A 26,660-nucleotide genomic window follows, 5' to 3' on the forward strand; every position below is an offset into this window, starting at 1 on the left:
CGTTCCTCTCTGCCTGCTACTGCTACCCCCTCACCTTCTCTTTGACCTCTCACTGTCTGCCTTTGTCCCTGACAGTCTTCATCCCTCTGTTGTGAAATTGTGCACTCACTTTTTCCTTTAATTTTAAAACTCTTTGTCTTTTTAAGCAAAGCACCAATTTATACTAGCTAATGGAATGATAATCTTACAGTATTTTGATGTTTGTCTTTCTAAATGTTATATTGTTTGTCCTGGGAATGTATTTAACGGTGTGCTGTATTCTATCATTTTGTGTTTCAGATATTTCAAACAAAGGAAGCAAATAGATTCTCAGATGCACAGAATACAGCACTGTGGTCCTCGATATATGCTGGATATATTTATTGAAGCTTTGTGATACCGCGACACCTAATTTTTATATGTACAAAATCCATATCCTCAACAGTTCAATTGGATCATCTTTGGACAGAACACTGTCAAAAGTATAACCAACTGAAAGACAGGATATGCTGCTTGATCATATGGAGCACAACGTACACAACAATTGCCACAGATATTGATACCTGTGTTGTGTGCCATCATTATTGACACAGAATAATACTTGGCCCTGTTTGAAGCCTGTTATGAGATGCTGGATATTTATATTTCTTGTGTTTTGTGTAATCAACACAAACAGTATTTTGCATTTAGAGCCACCAATCCTCTAGGTAAATGGCTTGTGCTTTGAGTGAGTGAGCCTTCATCTTTGTATTGCATCGTTACAGTGGGTAGCTCATCATTACCTGAGTAGAAAACTTTTTTTTTTTTTTAAATTAATTTCCCAATTACAATCTTGTCACAGGTGAATCTCCCTCATTTATGTGTTTGTAATCATCCTCAGTTTTCTCAGCAGAGTATTTCAGACTAACAGGAAAGTGTTGAGTGATTGCTTGTAAGAGTTAACAGTGTCAATGTGTTCATGTACTGTAGCCCTAGACAATTAAATCTTGTATTTTTGGTACCATAAAAACTCAACATCTTAATCCTCGATCATATGAAAAAGAATTCACGCTGACATTTCTTGACTTTAAAAATATCTTCTGTTGTTCATGACAGGGAAAAGTTCTGTATCATCTTTGCTTTACCTTTGTCAAAAATACGGTAGTTCACCGTTCACAAATATGGTTAAACAGATTCCCAAATTAAGCATATATTAAATTATTGGAGATCAAGAATAACAATATGGCTTGAGATTAAGTACTGTATATATTTTAATAATCTACATCTTTCTTTTTTTATATTTTGTACTACAAGCATAATTGAGCATTATTGTATATTTATTAACATGACTTTTGATATGCAACAATGTTTACATGCAAGTTCACATCATTGATGTGAAAACCACACTGTGAATATACTCCATTAAGATGAATTATATGTTGGAATAAGACGTCTCCATTTATTGTTGTACATTTTCTGCACAAAATTGTGTCCTGACTTTTGTTATGTAATGACAAAACTGTACTTTTGTACTTTATACTGGAACTGTTTTACAGTAACCAAAAAAGAAAAAAGGAAGGAAAAGTAAAAAGGAAGGAATTGAAGCCTGTATTATAATTCAGGAGCAGCTGTAAATCTGTACATTTGGAGTACATAAACATGTTTTTGTTTTGTACCAACTGGGTTGAAAAAAAATAATCTGCTCATTTGGTTGTTCTTATTATAATTTGTATATGTTTGTATTGAATAAATTGTTTTATTCTGAATGTACCAGAATGTGACATGATTTGACATGGACGTATTGAACAGGGTCCTGAACTATCCAGTTTACACTCATGTTCATTTTATTGGTCACAGTTAGTGAGGTGGAACTCAGATTGAATCATTCAGACTTTACACCTTTACTTTATTCACAGACAACACACTCGGTTCAAAACTGAGGGATGCATAATTTGTGATGATAATGCTGTGTCCTACTGCACCACTCTTCTTAGACGGGATCTCAGCACAGCTTGTGCCTTCTTCTGCCTCTCTGCTATGCTGGAGTTTAGGCTCTGTTTGATGGCTGGCAAGACTACTCTTTCTCTCATGCCAATCGGGGCTGGGGGTCTTCAGAAGGCAAAAATAATATGTTTATTTTAAGTAATACCATGGGGCACATTAATAACACTATAAATAGCATGACTGACGTACAGTCTTTTTGGCAGCGACTTGAGAGGTAGTTTTGGAAACATTCCAATGTCTTTGTTTCTGAAAGAAATAATTCAATAAGAAGACTATTTTAGGATATGAGATGAGTTTTTCCAAACATTTTGATAAATTGTGTAGACTATTTCACCTGTCTGCGTCAGAGAGGTAGGCCTTGGTCAGTGTGTAAGCCTCCTGGGACATTTTCTTGTTGTTGACTATTATGTCTTTGAGGATGGCCTTCATGCGTAACAGCTGAAACACAAGTTGAGAGAAGAGAGTTTTAACATTCTGAGATTAAATGTGACATGGCGTTCTTACATTCTGACATGGAATGAGTGCAGAACATGATACAGTAGGATCATCTCTGTAGCCTACCTCCTGGGACTGCAAGTTGTTGTTTTTACAGAGCTGTCTGATGATGACCTTACACTCCTGCAGGGTGGGGGCGCGGGGGGAGTGAGATGGACCACCATCAATCCGCAGGGGAAGCAAGGATGTGATCAACCCCCCTTTTGATTCTGCATTTAAATCTGAGCTTAAAAGCTTAGATGTGCATGCTGTATCTACTCTGCATGCCAGTGTGCAGGAAAATAAAGAGAACGTTCAATCAACACTTCCACCAAAGTGTTTTATTATTAATGATATGTAAGATAGAAAGATGTTATATACAGTTGAAGTCGGAAGTTTACATACACTTAAGTTGGAGTCATTAAAACTTGTTTTTCAACCACTCCACAAATTTATTGTTAACAAACTATAGTTTTGGCAAGTCGGTTAGAACATCTACTTTGTGCATGACACATGTAATTTTTCCAACAATTGTTTACAGACAGATTATTTCACTTATAATTCACTGTATCACAATTCCACTAAGTTGACTGTGCCTTTAAACACCTTGGAAAATTCCAGAAAATGATGTCATGGCTTTAGAAGCTTCTGATAGGCTAATTGACATCAAACTCAGTGCCTCTTTGCTTGACATCATGGGAAAATCAAAATAAATCAGCCAAGGCCTCAGAATTTTTTTTTGTAGGCCTCCACAAGTCTGGTTCATCCTTGGGAGCAATTTCCAAACGCCTGAAGGTACCACGTTCATCTGTACAAACAATAGTATGCAAGTAAAAACACCATGGGACCACGCAGCCGTCATACCGCTCAGGAAGGAGACGCGTTCTGTCTCCTAGAGATGAACGTACTTTGGTGCGAAAGGTGCAAATCAATCCCAGAACAACAGCAAAGGACCTTGTGAAGATGCTGGAGGAAACGGGTACAAAAGTATCTATATCCACAGTAAAACAAGTCCTATATCGACAACCTGAAAGGCCACTCAGCAAGGAAGAAGCCACTGCTCCAAAACCGCCATAAAAAAGACAGACTACGGTTTGCAACTGCACATGGGTACAAAGATTGTACTTTTTGGAGAAATGGTCTGATGAAACAAAAATAGAACTGTTTGGCCATAATGACCATCATTATGTTTGGAGGAAAAAGGGGGTGCCTTGCAAGCCGAAGAACATCATCCCAACCGTGAAGCACGGGGGTGGCAGCATCATGCTGTGGGGGTGCTTTGCTGCAGGAGGGACTGGTGCACTTCACAAAATAGATGGCATCATGAGGAAGGAAAAGTATGTGGATATATTGAAGCAACATCTCAGGAATCAGTCAGGAAGTTAAAGCTTGGTCGCAAATGGGTCTTCCAAATGGACAATGACCCCAAGCATACTTCCAAAGTTGTGGCAAAATGGCTTTAGGACAACAAAGTCAAGGTATTGGAGTGGCCATCACAAAGCCCTGACCTCAATCCTATAGAAAATCTGTGGGCAGAACTGAAAAAGCGTGTGCGAGCATGGAGGCCTACAAACCTGACTCAGTTACACCAGCTCTGTCAGGAGGAATGGGCCAATATTCACCCAACTTATTGTTGGAAGCTTGTGGAAGGCTACCCGAAACATTTGACCCAAGTTAAACAATTTAAAGGCAATGCTACCAAATACTAATTGAGTGTATGTAAACTTCTGACCCACTGGGAATGTGATGAAAGAAATAAAAGCTGAAATAAATCATTCTCTCTACTATTATTCTGACATTTCACATTCTTAAAATAAAGTGGTGATCCTAACTGACCTAAGACAAGGAATTTTTACTAGGATTAAATGTCAGGAATTGTGAAAAACTGAGTTGAAATGTATTTGGCTAAGGTGTATGTAAACTTCCGACTTCAACTGTAGGTGCTAAGTGTGATGATTACCTTAGATTTGCTGATGGAGATGGTAGACCATGCAGAGGATAGCTGGTCTGCTCCATGTAGCTGGGCTGTTGTGTTTGAGATCTGCATCTTGGAGATACTAAACCACAAGGGGGAAAGGGACATGAGCGAACACACAATTTGTTCCCCAATAACATGATGGCGTGGGAGGAAAAAACCTACAGAAGAAAATATCAGGCATAGGCCTACTCATACCTTCAGATTGTTGTGGGTCCATTATCGATTGATAGTGTAGTTCTGCAAATTGAATAAATCAATTAGTAGGCCTGTAACAACACTATTTAATAATACAGTAGCCTACTAGGCTACTCATGATGCATTTAACTTTATACCTTTATTTTCACGTTTTAGTTCTTCGATTTCCTCATGCAGTTTGCTCAGTGTTTCTCTGTGCTGTTTTTGTAGGAATAAAACATCATTCTTCAATGATGCCACTCGTGTAATGTCAGAATCCATGGTGCATTGAAAAGTTAAACTTTCTGAGTCCATAATTTGTGGAGGATTGGGTGGCCAGTCACGGGGTAATTGTCGGGGATAACGGGCCTCGTCAAGACAACCGAGATGGGAAAGGTGGGGCAGGTTCCGGACAGGTGGGAGACGGCTATTTTTTGAAATGATATTAGAAAATGCAACACGTTTTATATCACCTAGATATAAACAGTACCGGCACTAAACAATAACTACCAGCACCTATTTCAGTCCAAGCCCAGCACTGGGTAAAATTAGGGTACATATCTCTTAGCAGCATGGTAGCCTAAGTTTATAGCACCAAGAGCCACACATGGGAGAGGACCATGATCATGAAAAAATACGTAACTTTTCAGATAGGCCAATAAGTCCTGATTAGGCTGTTCATGCTTACATGTATCTTAAACAAACATTTAACTTTCCAAAGACTGGACTCAGTGCACTGCTCGACTTACTTCCTGATGTCTCACTTTTGCCTCCCTTCAACAACACAGTCGTTACCATAGCAACCGACAGTCAGTCTCTATATCCTAATAAATTACAAGAGGTGGGGCTATGTCATAAACCCTCATAGGTCCAGAATGGAGTGAAAATGGCAGCCATATTGGTCAGGGTGAAATCCAAATCAGTCTAATTGGAATTAATGGCAGTAGAGGCATAACCCTGATTGTACTTATTTACATATGCAGGAAAATAAAAGTAAGGCATGATATCAGAAATTGTGTAATAGAATTATTGTCAACCTAAAATATTGTCATCTAATTATAAATACAGTTTATATGGGTTTTATACACATTTTCGGTATAAATCGCCTCTAAATTATATGTAAACAGACCAATGTCTCAATTTTTGTTTTCTTGGAAAACGACATGCTATTATATGATACAATATCATTACTTGTTGCATCTACAACTTCCAAGTCCTATCATCAACTGATTTCAGCCAGTCTATTGCTGTGTCTGCATTGTTTGAATGGAATGCTGGCATGTTGGCAGTTAATTTGAAAAATTTATGGAATCTGTCGTAGTAAATATAAACTGTTATAGATTGATCTGAATATATGTTGTGTAAGATGTTGTGCAAGACCTATTAGGGTCAGGAGCTTGTTTTCAATAAATGCTGTTCCTATGCAAGAACAATGGACAGAGGACCATATCTTGTCACCAGGTGGCCAAGGACAACACCCACGCCACAGGCCACAATCACTTGTTGCTCCCCACGAGTTTCCCTTGAGACACACACACACACACACACACACACACACACACATCTCACTGTGGACGCACACTCATTCTCAACTCCCCTGTCTACTGGTCGGGTGCCAAGGGCTGAGGACTCTGCCGTGCACCAATGGGGCATCTGCTCTGGACAGAGCAGACCCGCCTCCTACGCCTCGGGAACCAATCAAGGGACTAGAAGAAGGACCCCTTCCTTTATGTTACATTGTATAAGTAATGCTGTAAACTCTGTTTATCCATCCTTCTCAGCTGACACAGAGTGCTATATGATTAGGTCCATGCATGTTAATTAGCAGGATCCCATGCATGTTAGCTAACAGTAACAGCTATCTCTGTTTTAATAAACTGCCTTTTGCTTAAGCAAATTCCTCTCTGTCTAGCGTCGTTGGTTTTGTACTTCCTCTCCAATTATGTGTTCACCAACAAATTGGTAGCAGAGGATGGTTTCTAATTCGATCTAAAGAGTTGGTGCGAGAGGAAAAGGCAAATCATCGATCTAAAAACAGACGGAAGAGTGACCTGTAATCCAGGAGACATCAACTATTCGTCTTGCCTCAGGAACCTGATCAGAGCGCTCTTCTAAAAAGGTATGCAGAGCCTGTTAAAACGAAATCTTGCATATTGTATTATAGACCAATACCAAATTTTGATCAGAAGTACTGAGTGTGAGTATGAATACTTGTTAAATAATTTTCCATCCTAATGAATGAAGGCATAAGTGAGATATCTGGTACTGTGATTTATACTGTAAAATTACAAATAAGTTAACACAGTTAAAAAGTCCTATTTAGATAGGTTGTGAGTTTCCACATTTAAAAGGTCCTATTTAGATAGGTTGTGTGGGGAGTGTGTAGTCACACAAATAAGTTAACACAGTTAAAAAGTCCTATTTAGATAGGTTGTGAGTTTCCACATTTAAAAGGTCCTATTTAGATAGATTGTGTGGGGAGTGTGTAGTCACACAAATAAGTTAACACAGTTAAAAAGTCCTATTTTGATAGGTTGTGAGTTTCCACATTTAAAAGGTCCTATTTAGATAGGTTGTGTGGGGAGTGTGTAGTCACACAAATAAGTTTACACATTTAAAAGGTCCTATTTTTAGATAGGTTGTGTGGGGGATGTGTTTTTGACGTATGAGTGGATAAGATTTGACCCATCATTAGGTGGGGGAGAATCACCGAAATTGACCAGAGGTACTAAATTCCCGGGGATGCCAGTTATCTCTGTGATTTCACACTTAAAACGTTCCATATAAATGGTTGTGTGAAAGGTACAATTAAGCTGAGACTAAGTCCTTCCTAGTGATCGAGTTGTCTAAAAAAAAACATTTGATAGGGATCCAGTTGCTTCTGTGACTTCACATAAGTATAAGGTTGTGTGAAGGGTAGCAGTCGAACTGAGACTATGTTTTAGGACGCTCTGGTAACCTAAATTTTTTAAGGTATTGAATTCTAATTGGCAGTTTTGTTTTGCTGTGTTTATATTTTAACGTGTCTGTGTTATATCTTAAACGTGTAATGGATGATGGGAAGTTATAGTGAGACTTATGAGACTGAACACCAATCTGTGGAATTGAGTGAATTTGACCTAGGCTTTCAGGAACCAGGGATTGGGGAGACTGATATTGGATCTGTGCATATTCTTGAACAAGAACTGAGACAATTGAAGCGTGTTGTGTGCTGTGTGTGGAAATTACTGCATTGGTGTATGTGATAGGAATTCTGATTTTTATGATAATGATTGCATTACACATAATATAAACAATCAGCCTCTTTATATACGAGGGTGTCGTACATGAGATAAGTTTGTATTGATACCGATAATACATCCTTGGAAATAAAACACCAGGGACGGGATAAGTGTATAAAGATAGGGAAAGCAAGATGGCAGGGCCAAACATAACTATACCCAAATTTAATGAATACCTAGAACAACGAATGACAGACAGAGCAGGGGGAAAAGAAAAGTATAAGAAAGTTAAGAAAGTGTGGGAGGAGGTAAAGTTAAGATGGACACAGGCAGGTTACCTTAGAGGGGGACCTCCTTCAGAGGAAGAACTCAAGATTATGAAGAAAGGACTAGAGGTGGCAGTTGAGAAAGCCGAGGAAGAGCTGAGAATAGGGACATGGGCAATAGTGGAGAGCAGGAGGGTGCAACCAAAGAAAACAGATACGATGTGTGTGGCCACTGAAGCAGCTTCCCCAGAGGCCAGTACCAGCACCACTCCTGGCCCCACCTCACTATACAGCCTAAAAGGCACCATGACTTTTGGCCCACAACCACAACCATGGCCTCAGCAGGGCACCCCATTAGGTCCTCCAAGAGGAGGGAACTACCTGTGTTACAATTGTGGAGGAGCTGGACATTTTAGGCGTGATTGTAAGGAACACCCACAATTTAACCATCAACCCCAATGGAGGGGAAGAGGCAGAGGTACACCACAATGGAGAGGTAGAGGAAGGGGAGGAACCCCACAACAACCATAAACCCACCTGTCTGAACTCCAGGTGCCCGTAGGCGTGATCCTCATCCAATACTACTACCACCGACATCACAGATTGAACTCAACCAAGGCGATATAGCACAGTTACAGAGCTCAGCAGCACCCTATGAACACTCAGTCTGGGCCCAGGAGGGGGCGGCAGAGGACAGGACGAACTCTGGAGGTGCCATGATGGAAGATTTGTTGCACCAGCTAGACTCTGCCCTGAACTGTTGCGTGAGAAGACCCTCCAAAAGGTCTCACACATCTGGTGGCACCCTCACATGACAGAAACTGTAGACAGGTTTTCAAAATGGGTAGAGGCAATTCCTACAGAAACTACAGAAAAAGAGGATGCTAGGTCAGTCATTAAGTGGCTACAAACTGAATTAATACCCAGGTACGGTATACCAAGGCAGATAAGATCTGACAACCACACATTTTAGCAAAAAACACCTGAAAAAGGTGGAGGTAAGATTCGGAATCATGCACGGATTCGGTTCAGTAACATCCTCAGTCCCAGGGACTCGTGGAACGCGCCAACCTAGCCAAGGGAGGGAGGTCATATGCCCGCCCTTGATGTACAACAGATAGAAATGACTGATTATGTGAAGAAATTGACGGATTTTTCTGCAGCACTCTCTTCTCAGGTGCAGAAGGCCCAAGAGGGGGAGCTGTCGGAAAGTACGCTGCCACTGAAGGTAAAGGTGGGAGACTGGGTGAGGGTAAAAGTCCACAAGAGAAAGTGGCTGGAACCCAGGTGGACTGGACCGTACGAAGTGAAGGAGGTTACTTCACACTCAGTCCAGGTCAGAGGTAAATCAGGCGCACCCTGGCACCATCTAACTCATTGCACACCAGCCCCCACTCCTTCTAGATCACTGACAGAAGTCAGGGCTGATTTGAGCAGCCAAAACCAAAATTTGACACCAAAATGAAGATGAAATAGAATTTGAACAACAGCTTTGATGTATTTAATCGTGCACTAGAGGGGGACTAACATTGTTTAATTAACTAGCCATATAATTAGCATGCTAGTTTTGTTTTCTTTCCTTCATTATTGTTTTTCTTTTAAGACTGATTCAACTATGCTTAATGCCAACATAATTAATGAATCACGTCTAGTAGACGTGAAGAGGGGGATTTGTCGTAGTAAATATAAACTGTTATAGATTGATCTGAATATATGTTGTGTAAGATGTTGTGCAAGACCTATTAGGGTCAGGAGCTTGTTTTCAATAAATGCTGTTCCTATGCAAGAACAATGGACAGAGGACCATATCTTGTCACCAGGTGGCCAAGGACAACACCCACGCCACAGGCCACAATCACTTGTTGCTCCCCACGAGTTTCCCTTGAGACACACACACACACACACACACACACACACATCTCACTGTGGACGCACACTCATTCTCAACTCCCCTGTCTACTGGTCGGGTGCCAAGGGCTGAGGACTCTGCCGTGCACCAATGGGGCATCTGCTCTGGACAGAGCAGACCCGCCTCCTACGCCTCGGGAACCAATCAAGGGACTAGAAGAAGGACCCCTTCCTTTATGTTACATTGTATAAGTAATGCTGTAAACTCTGTTTATCCATCCTTCTCAGCTGACACTAATAGAGTGCTATATGATTAGGTCCATGCATGTTAATTAGCAGGATCCCATGCATGTTAGCTAACAGTAACAGCTATCTCTGTTTTAATAAACTGCCTTTTGCTTAAGCAAATTCCTCTCTGTCTAGCGTCGTTGGTTTTGTACTTCCTCTCCAATTATGTGTTCACCAACAAATCATTCCTCTAAAACTGTCTGGACAGCTAGCTAACACCTCAGGAGGCTGAAGAAATGTGGCTTGGCACCTAAAACCTACACAAACTTTTACAGATGCACAATTGAGAACATCCTGTCGGGCTGTATCACCGCCTGGTACGGCAACTGCACTGCCCGCAACCGCAGGGCTCTCCAGAGGGTGGTGCGGTCTGCCCAAAGCATTACCGGGGGCAAACTACCCGCCCTCCAGGGTACCTACAGCACCCGATGTCACAGGAAGGCCAAAAAGATCATCAAGGACATCAACCACCCGAGCCACTGCCTGTTCACCCCGCTATCAACCAGAAGGCGAGGTCAGTACAGGTGCATCAAAACATGGACCGAGAGACTGAAAAACAGCTTCTATCTCAAGGCCATCAGACTGTTAGATATGACTTGTTAGATATTACTGCACTGTCGGAGCTAGAAGCACAAGCATTTCGCTACACCCGTAATAACATCTGCTAAACACGTGTATGTGACCAATACAACTTGATTTGAACAAACATACAGCGCAGATACATTCTTCAAATTCATTATTTTACACAATATCTTGTCACAGCACTGGCAAACCATGGTTGACCAATTCCCTGACCTTTATCCCATCATAAGAAGGTTCATGTCCATTCTAGTATTCTAATTCCTAATTATATTGTAGACCAGACACATAGCTCAAGACATCCACACATGATTGCATAAATATTGTGTGCAGCCTACATTTGAATAGCAGTGGAGGCTGCTGAGGGGAAAATGGCTCATAATAATGGCTGGAATGGAGAAATGGAATGGTATCAAAAACATGGTTTTCATGGGTTTGATACCATTCCATTCACTCCATTCCGACCATTATACTCCATTACAGCCATTATTATAAGCAGTTCTCAGCAGCCTCCACTGTTGAATAGTTTATTTCCAAAACGCCATATAGACCAATTTTTCATGTTTTTTCATCAGAAATAAATGCTTATGGGTAGCTAGCTACCTTTATGTGTCTGTAAAATATTACTGTTCTCAGATTTTTTATTAATAGATCTTAGACCGTTTTGGGGAGTAGTGAACTACATACAGTGGGGGAAAAAAGTATTTAGTCAGCCACCAATTGTGCAATTTCTCCCACTTAAAAAGATGAGAGAGGCCTGTAATTTTCATCATAGGTACACGTCAACTATGACAGACAAATTGAGAAACATTGTAGGATTTTTTATGAATTTATTAGCAAATTATGGTGGAAAATAAATATTTGGTCACCTACAAACAAGCAAGATTTCTGGCTCTCACAGACCTGTAACTTCTTCTTTAAGAGGCTCCTCTGTCCTCCACTCGTTACCTGTATTAATGGCACCTGTTTGAACTTGTTATCAGTAATTTCATAAGTTCTTTAAACAAAAAATGCTAATTTCTGAAACTGCATATAAAGCATTTGAGTGAAACTTTTCATTTTCAGTTCTTAGATTGAACGCAATTAGCTAAAACAAAATTTGACATTTATTTTTATTTAGAATATGACCAGCTTTATGTATAAACAGTCCACAATATTTTACTTAACATTTTTACACACTTATGAAAGTAAAGCAGAAAGGCAAAAATAAAATAAACTATGACAAAATAAAATAAACAATAGCGCAACAAAACACTTGTACAACTAGATTATTGACCACATGAAAAAAAGGTTGAATCCTAACACAAGTTGAGATTACTTGTGTGAAGTATTCCATCCCAAATGATTTCAATCAGATTCTCACAATCTTGAGGATCAGGGGGAAAAACTCATGCACAGACAACACACATAACTGTCACATAACTCAAGTTAAGTAATCACAAAGTACAAATAAAAATTGTCATTCAGTCAGATACATTTGAGTGAAATGATTTAATTTATGAAATTACCAATGCATTGTGGACAGAGGATGAGTCTACATCTACAATGGCGTCCAACTATTTTTTGTCAATAAAAAAAAAGAAGAGAAAATAATGTTCTTCTATTTGTCCAACATAGGAAAAATGTGAATAACGTACATTGCAAAACTATGAGACACTTTACATTTCTCATGGTTTTCCATTAATTACTTTCATAACAATGAGTGCCTCAATCACTGGCCATGTTTATGTAAAATATTTGTTATTTTTTTACTACTGACGAACCAATCTTACTTTAAATGGGAAACCTATTGACTTCCAAGTTCAGAACTGCACAACTGTTAGACTAAATAAAATGCAACAGTGCCTTGCATACACATCAAAAGAAAAAACAAGTTTACCACACCAGGGACAGCCAGTTAACAAATAATGGTCAATTTCAATTGAGAAATCAATGTCTAAAATTCAGTGTCTGTTTAACCTTGGTGCCTTTCAGGTTTAACTGATAAAATGTCCAATTATAATCACATGGCAGGCAAGTCACCAAGTTCACTCAAATGATTGCTGTTCAGTGGGCATTTAACACTTCAAACCAATGGCCCAATACTACTGCCACACTGTGGAAAGCCTAAACTTCCAAACTTAACCTTTGTCAAGCCATGACTTAAAACACTGTCATACACTAAGTTGAGTCTCACACCATATCTGATCATTCAATAAACCAGGTGTAGACCTAAACCGTACAGCAGTTCTTAAAATAACGCCCCATATATTACCAGTTTCTCTTGCTTTACATGTAAGGGTCAAGTCCTTAATGCCATTTACATGCAAATTCCTAAAAGCCAAGCTTCAGTGGTGAAAATACGAATCAAGTATTGAATCTCTGCCATTGTAAAAGGAAGCTTTCATGCACTCAAGCACCCACAATCAAGAAATAAGTGTGTCCATTTGTGTTAATGTTGATTATTGAAAGCAGAGTATTTGCAGAGAATATATCCATTTGGTACAGTTTTTGGATCACATATCTGTAGGTGTGTGTTTGAAACGAGGTCAATAGACGTGCTCATAGAGAAGCATGGATGTAAGAGAAAGAAGCGGCCGGGCTGGTTACATTAAGGTGTGTATGCAGGAGGCGGCTGGAACTGGTTGGCAATGTCATAATCAGCAGGATATGTTTCACTGCTCTCCTCCATCTCTGAGAGAAGCTCTAGAGCCTGTTCCTCCTCCTCTGTGGGGTAGTGGCGCAGCAGGTTTGCAGCTGTGGCCAGAATGGAGGCTCCACCAGCCCCCGCCACCAGGTAGAAGCTAATGGCAAAAGTGACGTAGATGAGCGAGCCGTGGTACTTCTTGTGCTGCTGCTGTAGCGACAAGATAAGCTCTGAGGCCCAGTAGCAGAACCCAATCACTGTGGCACACTGCAGCACTAAAACCATACAAAGAAAGAGCAGGCAGGGGAAAAAGGAAAGGGGTTATTTCATTTCCATTGTTTCTATTAGGGCCGGGATAATACCAGTATTGCGATACTCATTAGTATCGTGGCAAGGAAACAAAACACAAAGCGGATTTAACTTCTTTAGGAAAACAACCCTAATGTTGGAAACAAACATCAATATGTCATCCAGAGTCACATTTATACATTTTCCAAGCTATAGCACACAATATTTACATACAGCAGGTTTTTAAAGGCCCAAAGAGTTAGGTCTGCTTTGTGTTTTCATGTTTGACATGGGGGGGGAAATATTGCCATACTGGTATCGTACCAGCCCTAGTTTATACTTTGCCTTTAAATTGTTGTCACACTTTAGCTGAATAGCTAATTTCCTCTCTTGTCCACAACCCAAACCCATTCATACCTGTGAGAATGTGGGCAAATGCGTATCTGCGGGTGATCTTGAGGGCAGGGTGCTTGGGTCCAAAGACATCCAACAGGAAAGCTGTCAGGCTGCACAGGATGCCCAGGAAGCAGAAGGCAGCAATGACCCTTAGCAGCAAGATGGTCTGGGAGTTCACACAGTAATCTGAAGAAGAAGTTGGTGATAGGTAACACAAACCACAGGTCGTATGTGCTTTGAGACACTGTTGGCAAAATCATGACTTACCCTCCAGGAGTTTTGGGTCAATGTATCCCAGGACGTCAGCCACTCCAAGCTCCTGCTTGGGACACGTCCCTCCATGAACTCGGACCCAAGCTGGTTCGGCCAAGGCCGTACATAGAGCCGTGATGGAGAGTGCTCCGGGGAGGGCAGATGCCAGGCTTCGCTCTGGCTGCTTGGGCAGTGCGGTACCCCCTCTCCTTCGCCGGCTTCCGGGGACAGTGGTACCCGGTGGTGCATACATAGTCATCCAATTCCCACTTGGTCGTCAACCAGGACTCAGTGCCTGATTTATAGCTATGATAAGTCAGTCTTCAAATGACAAACAGTTTTTGTTTTGACAAAGCGCCCTTCTGTCTGTGAAGTGATCAGTTAACTTCACTAAAACCGATAGTGTAGGTCAACTGGTAACAATATGTGTCAAATAAATAGGTTTAAGTTGTTGATTCACAATGCGTAATCTCTCAGCTAAATTACTCAAAAATAGACCGATAATTTTCAGTCTAGTTAGCTAGGGGCGGCAGGTAGCTTAGTGGTTAAGAGCGTTGTGCCAGTAACCGAAAGGTCGCTGGTTCTAATCCCCGAGCCGACTAGGTGAAAAATCTGTCGATGTGCCCTTGAGCAAGGCACTTAACCCTAATTGCTCCTGTAAGTCGCTCTGGATAAGAGCGTCTGCGTAAATGTAAATACAAAGCTCAGACCTCGACGTATGCCTGTTGTTAGCAGCAGAAGCTAGGTAGTTAGCAGTAGCCAAACAGCTAGCTAGCAGTCTAAAATCCTAGTTGATTTACTTCAAACAAACAATAACGTGAACTGACACGCATAATAGACCAAATCTAAAGACATGATACTCACAATCTGGCCCAAATGAATACTTATACTAACGATTTTACGCTAAAAACAGAAGGCAGCCAATTAGCTAGCTAGCTAGCTTTCTTCCTGTAAAATTGTTTCCTTGTTCATCATCACTTCTTCTTTTTAGATTTGTTACACCAGACCAAGGTACTTTTGTGGTTATTACCGCCACCTACTGGGATATTATGCAGCTACACTTTCGCCATTTGGTACAACGTGTCCAAAAAACACGTGCAATGCTCATAATGTACTGATGGGGGCGGTAATGAGCCAGATGGACTTTAGATTGGCAGCGCTTAACTACGGAGAGGAAGAAAAAGTAGGACGTTGAGGTTAGAGTAATTTTGGCAAAGCTTTAGTTGCGAAATTTATTTACAAAAACCATATAACAACCTCGTATTTGAAGTGGATATTAGCTGTCTTCCTTGTTTATGTGTGTATTACGTTTGCATTATCCTCTTGGAGATACGGTTTTGTTGATATCATAGCTACGACTAGCTTGGTGTTTTGGTAGCAGCACATTGTGCTTTATCAGTTGCCAATAACAAGTCACTAGCTAGATAGCAGCTTGCTAGCAATGAACGACACTTTGGCCCTTCTACAGAAATTCAATGCGCATCCAGATTCCCGCTGTTGGTATGTTGCATGGAACCCTAAAGGCACATTGCTGGCATCATGCGGTGGTGACCGAGCCATTCGGATATGGGGAAGGGAAGGTAAATATGCCAAATCCACTGTGTGAAATGAACCTTATCAGCAGCATGTGCCCGCGGAAACCCAAAAAAAATTATAAGGGTGCAATTTGGGGCGTTCCTGCATGTGGCCATTCCTGCATCTGCAGGCACCTCTCTTTATACTTCTATTGGTCAATTTTTGAAGATGCAAAATGACTAAGGTCGACGATGGATTGATTGGGCTACATTGATGCGCGTCACATGAAAACAAACATGTCTGAATACAGTGTTTGATGGTCTACATAACGAAGAAATCAGTACAATTTATCGTATTGGACGTGGAGGAAATTAGAAGAGTAGGGGGAGTCGGAGGAGAAATGTCGTCCCTAGACAAGGCAAGAACTAGATGTTTGTCAGGAAAAGTGCAGTACAGTCGTGGTCAAAAGTTTTGAGAATGACACATATTAATTTTCACAAAGTCTGCTGCCTCAGTTTTTATGATGGCAATTTGCATATACTCCAGAATGTTATATAGAGTGATCAGATGAATTGCAATTAATTGCAAAGTCCCTCTTTGCCATGAAAATGAACTTAATCCCAAAAAAAACTTTTCCACTGCATTTCAGCCCTGCCACAAAAGGACCAGCTGACATAATGTCAGTGATTCTCTCGTTAACACAGGTGAGTGTTGACGAGGACAAGGCTGGAGATCACTCTGTTATGCTGATTGAGTTAGAATAACAGACTGGATGCTTTAAAAGGAGAGTGGTGCTTGAAATCATTGTTCTTCCTCTGTTAACCATGGTTACCTGCAAGGAAAAACGTGCCGTCATCATTGCTTTGCACAAAAAGGGCTTTACAGGCAAGGATATTGCTGCTAGTAAGATTGCAGCTAAATCAACCATTTAACTGATCATCAAGAACTTCAAGGAGAGAGGTTAAATTGTTGTGAAGAAGGCTTCAGGGCACCAAATAAAGTCCAGCAAGCGCCAGGACCGTCTCCTAAAGTTGATTCAGCTGCGGGATCGGGGCACCACCAATGCTGAGCTTGCTCAGGAATGGCAGCAGGCAGGTGTGAGTACATCTACACGCACAGTGAGGCAAAGACTTTTGGAGGATGGCCTGGTGTCAAGAAGGGCAGCGAGGAAGCAACTTCTCTCCAGGAAAAACATCAGGGACAGACTGATATTCTGCAAAAGGTTCAGGGATTGGACTGCTGAGGACTGGGGTAAAGTAATTTTCTCTGATGAATCCCCTTTCCGTTTGTTTGGGGCATCCGGAAAAAAGCTTGTCCGGAGAAGACAAGGTGAGCGCTACCATCAGTCCTGTGTCATGCCAACAGTAAAGCATCCTGAGACCATTCATGTGTGGGGTTGCTTCTCAGCCAAGGGAGTGGGCTCACTCACAATTTTGCTTATGAACACAGCCATAAAGAATGGTACCAACACATCCTCCGAGAGCAACTTCTCCCAACCATCCAAGAACAGTTTGGTGACGAACAATGCCTTTTCCAGCATGATAGAGCACCTTGCCATAAGGCAAAAACTCCAAGCATTGATTATGCAAGAATGGGCTGCCATCAGTCAGGATGTGGCCCAGAAGTTAATTGACAGCATGCCAGGGTGGATTGCAGAGGTCTTGAAAAAGAAGGGTCAACACTGCAAATATTGACTCTTTGCATAAACTTAATGTAATTGTCAATAAAAGCATTTGACACTTATGGAATGCTTGTAATTATACTTCAGTATACCATAGTAACATCTGACAAAAATATCTAAAAACATTGAAGCAGCAAACTTTGTGAAGACCAATACTTGTGTCATTCTCAAAAGTTTTGACCACGACTGTACTATCATGATGAGGAGAGTTATACTTGGAATACGGAGGAGGAATGGAGGGGAAAATGAGAGGCAGAGGAGGTCTAAGAGCGAGAGGGAGGAAAAGGGTGAGCTTGAGTCAGTTAAAAATGGCAGAATAAAGGGAGATGGTTTGTTAAAGAAGAATGGTAGAACGTGTAAACAGTGAGTTGAAGACAGGAGGAGAAATGCAAGTGAATGAGGGCGACGTATCGGAGATGGTAGGTGTGGTGAAGCTCTCGGAGCCCTCGGTTTGCACCGAGGGTCAGGATAAAGATGAGTCTGTAACAGTAGGAGTGAAGTTTTTGGAAAAAGTGGACCCTTGCCTTTTGGCTGATCCATTTGTGGTTTCAGGGTGGGTGAAAACAGAGTTGGGTGCTGTGAAATCGGTGAGGGTAACCAGAAGTGGTCTTGTGATAATTGTTTGTGTTTCTGCTGGTCAGAGGGAGCAGGCGCTCTGTGTTAAACGAATGGGGGCAAGAGATGTGAATTGTTTTTGCTCTCAAGAAAAATGTGCCATTGAAAGGCGTGATTACTGGGGTAGCGGTAAATGTGAAAGCTGACCAACTGAAGGGGAAGATTCCCGGTGTTTGTGATGCTCGTCGTTTGGTGCGACGCAGACAGGCTGGCATGAGTGGAGACACAGAAGAGTCATTGTTTGTTCTTTTGAGTTTTGTTGTTGAGTCTCTGCCCGACAAAGTGATGTTAGGATATATAAGTTATCCGGTACAAGCTTTTGTGCCGAATACATTACGTTGTTTCAGGTGTCAAGCTTATGGGCATGTGGCAGCAGTGTGTAGGAGGGAGCTGTGAGAAGTGTGCAGAAGGGTATGAGACAAAGGAATGTGTAGCATTGGGAAAAGTAGTGGTATTTGTTAATTGTAGGGGTGCCCATGGGGCTGGGGATCCGAAATGTCCGGTGCGAGAGAGGCAGGTTGAGGTTTCCAGGGCTAGAATAGTGCAGAAGTTGTCATATGCTGAGGCAGTGAAGAAAGTAGAGGAAGATGGTCAAGGGGGAGGGATCCTGAGAGGAATGGTGTGAGTAGTAGAGATGTACTAGTACAGAGGGATAAACCAACAAGTGATATATATTTCAGTAAGATTTGATTTTTAGTTATCAACTGTACTGCAGGGATGGAACGTACGTCGCAGAAAATAGAGGTTGTGGTGGCAGCTGCAGAGAGGTATTTGGGTGTGCGAGACTTAACATCAGAAGAGTTACAGGGTGTGTTATGTGGTGGTGTCCCATCCCTTCATTGGCCTGAAGTAGGAATAAATATATTTAAATAGTGGAGTATGGTAGTTATTATTATTATTATTATTATTATTATTATTATTATTGTTTTTAAAGCAAAGTATAAGGGAGTTATACTCCAGTCTAGTAGGTGGCAGTAACGCAACATTTATTGGCTGTCAACCGCCGTTAAACCTCCCCAAAGAAGAAGAAGACGCACAATGCAGAAATCGTTCCGCCATTTCCTGGTTGCTAAAATTCTAATAGTTCGCCTAATTGAAGTTTGTGAAAAACAAGCAGTCATTGTGTAGAGAGTCATTGTACCATCTAAACCTCTTTGAAATATATATTTACATAACCAAAAATATTGTATTTTCAACTGTTTGAAGCTGGTATACAAAACCAAAAGTAAAAGATGCAAAAACGAAACTTAAGCACGGGATGCATAGAAATAGCGCCCATTTAACAAATCTACCGCTTCTTAGACTTGCTTTCAATGAGAATGAAAGATCTATAACTCACATTTCTATGTGAATTTGGTCGGGTCGAACAAAAAGTTACATTCTAGCTCAGGGGCGGTGTGTTCATTAGGGCGATATGGGCGACGCACTGCCAAACGGGAAAAGGAAGGGATTTTTTTTCTAATCAATTATATCACGGCAACAGTAGTTATCAGTGTTCTAATCTAGACGTCTGATCTGCCACTAAATGTCCAATCAGGCTAAAGTCGTGCTTCAAATGGCCCCGCCCCTTTTGGGGCGATTTCAGTCAGGTTGAAAATCGCCCAGGGGTCTCTCATAGACTATCATGTAAAATCTTTTTTTTTCAAATATCAGAGCTTTCAATACAATCTCTATGGGTTTCTGAGGGCTTGCACTTACGCGCTTTCGTCATACGTAACATAACCATGAACGTAACTAAGAAAAGACCGGGTAGCAGCGTCAATCAATTCCCGTACTACTATCAACATGGCTAGCGTTCAGTGCAACTCGATTGTCTCTTTGAAAGAAGTTCACATCAAAGACCATTCAAAACGAGCTACTGGAGTGTATGCTAGCGGTCATGAGGGAACATATTGTGGAGGAGGTGAAGTCGGCGAACTTCGTAGCTATCCAAGCTGACGAGACCACGGACGTTTCTACACAGACACAGCTGGTGCTTGTGCTGAGGTACATAGATAGCAACCACAAAGTGCAGGAGCGCTTTTTTGAGTTCCTTCCCATCTCGGAATCAACCTCAGTCTCAATCGCCAGTGTGCTTTTGGAGAGACTGAACGGTCTTTTTGCCGACGACGTGAAAGTCAAACTGTGGTGCACTGGCACTGTACCAGGTTCTCATGAGCTACAACCTCCAGGAGACGTTCTCTGAGACTGTGACTCTGTTGAACATCCTCATAACTACTCCCATGACAACAGCTGAAGCTGAGAGATGTTTCTCAACTTTGACACGAGTTAAGACATTCCTGCGAAATTCAATGGGCCAGGAACGTCTGAATGCACTGGCCATGCTTTCCATGGAGAGGGAACTAGTCCTCGGCATGCCTGATTTCAATGAGAAAGTCATTGACCGCTTTGCTGCATTGAAAGAGAGAAGAGAACAGTTTCAGTACAAGTAATGTAGCCTCTCTCTCTCTTTGTCCCTCCCTGTCTGTCTCTTTAACACACACACGCCCAAATCAGTTCACAGTTGATGTTGTTTAAAATAGTTATTTTTCATTAAAAAAAAAGTTAAAAAAATAAAATAATCTGTTCATGTTCATTTTTACAAATCTATACAATTGGCCAGAATATGGTTGTTCATATTTACAAATCTATACAATTGGCCAGAATATGGTTGTTCATTTTTACAAAGCCATACAGATAGCTGTGTTTACCTTTTCTATAAATTATTTTCAAATTCTGTTTTCAGGCAAAATGTCTATCACTGTTCATTTTCACAAATCTATACAAGAGGGCAGAATATGGAAGTCTATAAAAATTTCTTATTACCAATAACTTGCATCAATGTTTTCAGTAGCCTCTATCAAAAGCTCCTGCTTGCTTGTTGTGAATTATGCTCAGGTGCACATATTTCCAATTCAACCATGAAGCAAAAAATGTGGTAAAAGCTCTTGTTGATCCTGCAATCTGAACAAATACCAAGATGCTGTATTTTCAGCTGATATTTCATTTGTTTATGGAAATGCATATTGTTTATGCAGTGTTGAGGAATGTGAAAGAACACCCTTGATTATTTTTACTGTGATAACTTATTTTGCTTTTGTAAGCCAACACTTTTGAGATCAGTCAATAAATGCTTCTGGCATTGACTTATATGCTGCCCCTGTCTTCATGTTGTTGCTGGACATATCTTTTTTTAAATGTGTGTAGGTCACCTAAATCATCAGAAAAATTGCCCCCCCCTGAGAATTTTTTCAGGAGCCGCCACTGTTCTAGCTTTAAGTTAGGGACAGGCGGGAGGCCAGGGCCCTCCAGTACAGTAGATGGCATTAATGCACAATAATGTTGAATGCCAGCCGCTGATTAACCCACAGAAGAAGGGGCGGGGGCAACAACAGTATCTAGCTAGCCATACACCAGTGGACAGTGTGCTAGCTTAGCTATCTAGTCCTTAGGAAGACTGGTACACAGCAGGTTGGAGCGACAGTGTGCTAGCTAACTAGCAGGCTAGCTAGCACACGGAGCAACACAGTGTGCTAGCTAGCTAACTAACTAGCTAGCTAGCACAAGGTGTCACTAACTATCAAACTAGCTAGTACACTAACCTCCAGTCTGCCTAATGAATTTATTTAAATTGAGTGATTTCCTTATATGAACTGTAACTCAGTAAAATCTTTGAAATTGTTGCATGTTGCCTTTATATTTTTGTTAGGTGTAGCTTACTGTGCACACTGTGTTGCTAACTAGCAAGCTACACTGAACAAAAATATACATTTTTACATTTTAGTCATTTAGCAGACGCTCTTATCCAGAGCGACTTACAGGAGCAATTAGGTGCAACATTTTCAAATATTTTACTGGGTTACAGTTCATATAAGGAAATCAGTCAATTGAAATAACTTCACTAGGCCCTAATTTATGGATTTCACATGACTGGGAATACAGATATGCATTTGTTGGTCACAGATGCCTTAAAAAAAGGTAGGGGCTTGGATCAGAAAACCAGTTAGTATCTGGTGTGAGCACCATTTGCCTCATGCGGCGAGACACATCTCCTTCGCATAGAGTTGATCAGGCTTTTGGTGGCCTGTGGAATGTTGTCCCACTCCTCTTCAATGGCTGTGCGGAGTTGCTGGATATTGGTGGGAACTGAAACATGCTGTCGAACCAGAGCATCCCAAACATGCTCAATGGATGACATGTCTGGTGTGTATGCAGGCCATGGAAGAACTGGGACATTTTCAGCTTCCAGGAATTGTGTACAGATCCTTGTGACATGGGGCCGTGCATTATCATGCTGAAACATGAGGCGATGGCGGCGGATGAATGGCACGACAATGGGCCTCAGGATTTCATCACGGTATCTCTGTGCATTCAAATTGCCATGGATAAAATGCAGTTGTGTTCGCTGTATGTAGCTTATACCTGCCCATACCATAACCCCACCGCCAGCAAGGGGCACTCTGTTAACAACGTTGACATCAGCAAACCGCTCGCCCACACGAGGCCATACACGCTGTCTGCCATCTGCCCGGTACAGTTGAAACCGGGATTTATCCGTGAAGAGCACACTTCTCCAGCGTGCCAGTGGCCATCGAAAGTGAGCATTTGCCCACTGAAGTCGGTTATGACGCCGAGCTGCAGTCAGGTCAAACCATGGTGAGGAGGACAAGCGCGCAGATGAGCTTCCCTGACACAGTTTCTCAGGGAAGCTAGGTGAAGAAGCTGTATGTGGAGGTCCTGGGCCTGCGTGGCTACACTTGGTTTGCAGTTGTGAGACCAGTTGGACGTACTGCCAAATTCTCTAAAACGACGTTGGAGGTGGCTTATGGTAGATAAATGAACATTACATTCTCTGGAAACCGCTCTGGTGGACATTCCTGCATGCCAATTGCACGCTCTCTCAAAACTTGATACATCTGTAGCATTGTGTTATGTGACAAAACTGCACATTTTAGAGTGGCCTTTTATTGTGCCCAGCACAAGATGCACCTGTGTAATGATCATGCTGTTTAATCAGCTTCTTGATATGCCACACCTGTCAGGTGGATGGATTATTTTGGCAGAGGAGAAATGCTCACTAACAGGGATGTAAAGAAATTTGTGCACAAGATATGAGAGAAATACACTTTTTGTGCGTATGGAAATGTATGTTGTTCAGTCTAGTTAGCACACAGTGTCGCCGGAATTTCATGCAGGAACCAATGGGATGCTCGAGGGGATGCAGGAATGCCCACATGCAGGACCGCCCCAAATTGCGGGTTGCAGTAGCACACTACTGGAAAAAATGACCCCCATTTGATTATCTGTGTAGGTGACTCTTGGGAATGCAAGACCGTGCTCCAGGATGGACACCAGAGAACTGTCAGAAAGGTGGCATGGTCCCCATGTGGGAACTACCTGGCCTCAGCCAGCTTTGATGCCACAACCTGCATCTGGAAAAAGAAGAATGATGATTTTGAGGTGAGGGGACTGTTCTTCTCAACCTCCGACAATGGTCTCTGTGAACAGCTTACTACTGTATATGCATTTATGACGATGATGGTAAGATATGGCCCTAATTGAGAGCATCACACTGTCTCTGTTTCTTTCAGTGCTTGACTGTGTTGGAAGGACATGAGAATGAGGTCAAATGTGTGGCCTGGGCCCCATCCGGTAACCTGCTGGCCACATGTAGCAGAGACAAGAGCGTCTGGATCTGGGAAGGTTAGTGCTGCATCAATATAGAAATACAAACTCATTTTATTCCTATCACATTACTTGTTTCACATAACATTCAACTGTTGTCTCTCAGTATGTAGTTTTGAATAGTCTCTCACCATCTCTTTCTGTCTTTATCAGTGGATGAGGAGGATGAGTATGAGTGTGTGAGTGTGGTAAACTCTCATACACAGGATGTCAAGCATGTTGTCTGGCACCCAACACAGGAGGTACTGCCTACATATGCTGTTTCATTCCTTATACTAATAGCAACATTATATAATCTCATGACACCCCAATGCTATTGCAAGGCTTCTCTGGACTAATCGTTTCAGTATTCTGTGCTCTGCATTCACTGTCTACCCCCACTAAAGCTAACTGATGTTCTCTACGCAGCTCCTCGCCTCATGTAGCTACGACAACAATGTGTGTGTCTATAAAGAAGAGGATGATGACTGGGAGTGCAGGGCGACCCTGGAAGGACACACCTCTACTGTCTGGGGTTTGACCTTTGACCCAAGTGGCCAGAGACTGGCCTCCTGCAGTGATGACTGTACTGTGAAGATCTGGAAAGAATGTCAGCCTGGAGGTAGTCAGGGTGAGAAAGATACACACAATGCTCCATAGATGCATAAATGTATAGATGGTGTGGGGAAAAGGAAGGTAAGGATAAATCCCCCCCTTTTTTTCTTTACAGAAGGCACAGACACGGCTTGGAAATGTGTTTGTACCCTTTCAGGGTTTCATGGACGGACAGTGTATGATATTGCATGGTGAGCATCCTCCTCTTTATATAAATATATATTTTAATCACTTTACATATTTAAAAATGCAGCCACAGATCCACCAAGTCAGTACTCTTTTGTTGTTCTAAGGTGTCCGCTGACCGGTGCCCTGGCGACTGCATGTGGTGATGACGGAGTGCGTGTGTTTAAGGAGGATGAGAAGGCTGACCCAGACCAGCCTGTTTTCTCCCTGTCTGCCCATGTACCTAAGGCCCACACCCAGGATGTCAACTGTATCGCCTGGCACCCCAAGGAGGCTGGGCTCCTTGTCTCCTGCAGTGACAACGGGGAAATAGCAGTCTGGAACTACCAGTCTGGAGTCTGAGAACATGTACAGTATGATGGGCCAGTTAGGACTTCCAGATCCAGTGTCGAATTTACCTTGTACTGTCGAGGGTGGCAACAGCACTGAAATAGTCATGCATGATGTTTATATTATTAATTCCTCTTGCAGTAACCTGTTTTAATGAGGTTAGAGTGGTTATGATTTTATATGATACTGCTACAGGGCGGCAGGTAGCTTAGTGGTTAAGAGCGTTATGCCAGTAACCAAAGGTCGCTGGTTCTAATCCCCGAGCCGACTAGGTGAAAAATCTGCCGATGTGCCCTTGAGCAAGGCACTTAACCCTAATTGCTCCTGTAAGTCGCTCTGGATAACAGCGTCTGCTAAATGACTAAAATGTAAAATGTCTAACATTCCTGCCTGTGCACTTGTTTTGTGCTTCAAAAATGAATGTAGGCCCTAAATGTGTTACATTATAACTTGTGAGCTACATGTCATAATTATGTATTTGATTAACAATACAATTTACACATTCCAATGGTGTTTTTGTAATATCAAGAAAATAAAATTGTCATGTGAAACGTTATAGATATTTAATCAAGGGATTCAGCACACTTATGTCTAGATGCTAGCTAAATGTTTCCAGAAACCTTAAGGGGAAGAAAGTGTCTTCGCTTTCACATTTTTTATAAATAAGGTCCTCATTATATTAATTTAAAGTCAAAGTCTGGTCAATGTAGATTATTTTTATTGGAAAACAGTCATGACAGCACAAAGGTATGTTACGTTAAAATCAGTCTGATCCATTAATCACACTTGATTGCATACAGGGTTGAGAGTAACTGAATATTTTTTTATAATCAGTTATGGTTGCCAGCAAAACTATTGTAATCAGATTAGATACTTTTAAAATCAGAATGGATGTTTGCTTAAAAAAAATACATTGAGACTGTTCTCAATCACATTCAACTTAGTGTTGAAAAAAGGCGCAAGCTTGTGCCACCTCAGCGAGTCTGACCAAGTCAGAGGCCACTATGACACACCAAATGTGTTTGATGGATCCTTTGTCTTTTGACTTAAGGGGAAAGTAATCAGATTGCATTATTGAGTTTGGTAATCCAATAGGTGCGTTACTGATGACAATATTTGGACAGGTAACTAGTATCTAACAGATTACATTTAGAAATTAACCTTCCCAACCCTGATTGCAGAGTTGTTGAAACAGTTACAGTAGACAAATTGAGACTCTTTGATACACTATGACTTGTTCACTAAAAAAGTAAGCAGACTCATGTACACTTCAAACCTTTTGGTTGACTTCTCTAATTAGGTACTATATACACACACACATTACTATCCTCGACTGGGGCACATTCACATTTAAACCAAATTGTAAAAACAATTGTAGACTTACAAAAAGGTCTGACCATTACCTCGAGCACAATAGAATATAACAGTCCAAAGAGAGATTCAGACTATAAACGTGACTCAATGCCTTATCTACACTGAACAAAAACATAAACGCAACATGTAAAGTGTTGGTCCCATGAGCTGAAATAAAATGATCCCAGAAATGTTCCATACACACAAAATGCTTATTTCTCTCAAATATTGTGCACAAATTTGTTTACATCCCTGTTGGTGAGAATTTCTCCTTTGCCAAGATAATCCATCTACCTGATAGGTGTGGCATATCAAGAAGCTGATTAAATGTGCAGTTGTCACACAACACAATGCCACAGATGTCTCAAGT

The 26,660-nt window shown here is 41.5% G+C and overlaps 4 protein-coding genes across 5 annotated transcripts in view; 2 read left to right on the forward strand and 2 right to left on the reverse strand.

The window, feature by feature from the left end:
* The window catches only part of igsf9b (immunoglobulin superfamily, member 9b), a 50,025-nt gene extending 48,297 nt beyond the window's left edge, over nt 1-1,728 (forward strand). The window contains exon 22 of the mRNA XM_041900931.2: nt 280-1,728. The gene's annotated coding sequence lies outside the window, so the exon portion shown is untranslated. The remainder of the gene's footprint in view (nt 1-279) is intronic.
* An 83-nt stretch (nt 1,729-1,811) lies between these two features.
* LOC121584801 (coiled-coil domain-containing protein 74A-like) lies at nt 1,812-2,686 on the reverse strand. Its single transcript, XM_041900932.2, has 4 exons — nt 2,524-2,686; nt 2,297-2,400; nt 2,152-2,208; nt 1,812-2,067 (listed from the first exon to the last, which is right to left on the reverse strand). The coding sequence occupies exons 2-4, from the start codon at nt 2,389-2,391 to the stop codon at nt 1,932-1,934; spliced, it is 288 nt and encodes a 95-aa protein (XP_041756866.1). The 5' UTR covers nt 2,392-2,400; nt 2,524-2,686; the 3' UTR covers nt 1,812-1,931.
* A 9,013-nt stretch (nt 2,687-11,699) lies between these two features.
* LOC121584798 (transmembrane protein 127) lies at nt 11,700-15,342 on the reverse strand. 2 transcript variants are annotated; one of them, XM_041900930.2, is made up of 4 exons: nt 15,217-15,342; nt 14,368-14,647; nt 14,122-14,286; nt 11,700-13,691 (listed from the first exon to the last, which is right to left on the reverse strand). In XM_041900930.2, exons 2-4 carry the CDS (start codon nt 14,609-14,611, stop codon nt 13,381-13,383), a joined length of 720 nt encoding a protein of 239 aa, XP_041756864.1. In that variant the 5' UTR covers nt 14,612-14,647; nt 15,217-15,342; the 3' UTR covers nt 11,700-13,380. The 2 variants fall into 2 exon arrangements, with proteins under 2 accessions (XP_041756864.1, XP_041756863.1); XM_041900929.2 differs by lacking the exon at nt 15,217-15,342 and having other exon boundaries at nt 14,368-14,946.
* Nucleotides 15,343-15,515: 173 nt separating this feature from the next.
* On the forward strand, nt 15,516-25,203 carry LOC121584797 (probable cytosolic iron-sulfur protein assembly protein ciao1-B). The gene is made up of 7 exons (XM_041900928.2): nt 15,516-15,932; nt 23,454-23,602; nt 23,734-23,845; nt 23,981-24,069; nt 24,236-24,437; nt 24,537-24,612; nt 24,715-25,203. The coding sequence occupies exons 1-7, from the start codon at nt 15,794-15,796 to the stop codon at nt 24,947-24,949; spliced, it is 1,002 nt and encodes a 333-aa protein (XP_041756862.1). The 5' UTR covers nt 15,516-15,793; the 3' UTR covers nt 24,950-25,203.
* Nucleotides 25,204-26,660: the final 1,457 nt, after the last annotated feature.

This window comes from Coregonus clupeaformis, chromosome 16 (assembly GCF_020615455.1).
Source record: "Coregonus clupeaformis isolate EN_2021a chromosome 16, ASM2061545v1, whole genome shotgun sequence".
NCBI lineage: Eukaryota > Metazoa > Chordata > Actinopteri > Salmoniformes > Salmonidae > Coregonus > Coregonus clupeaformis.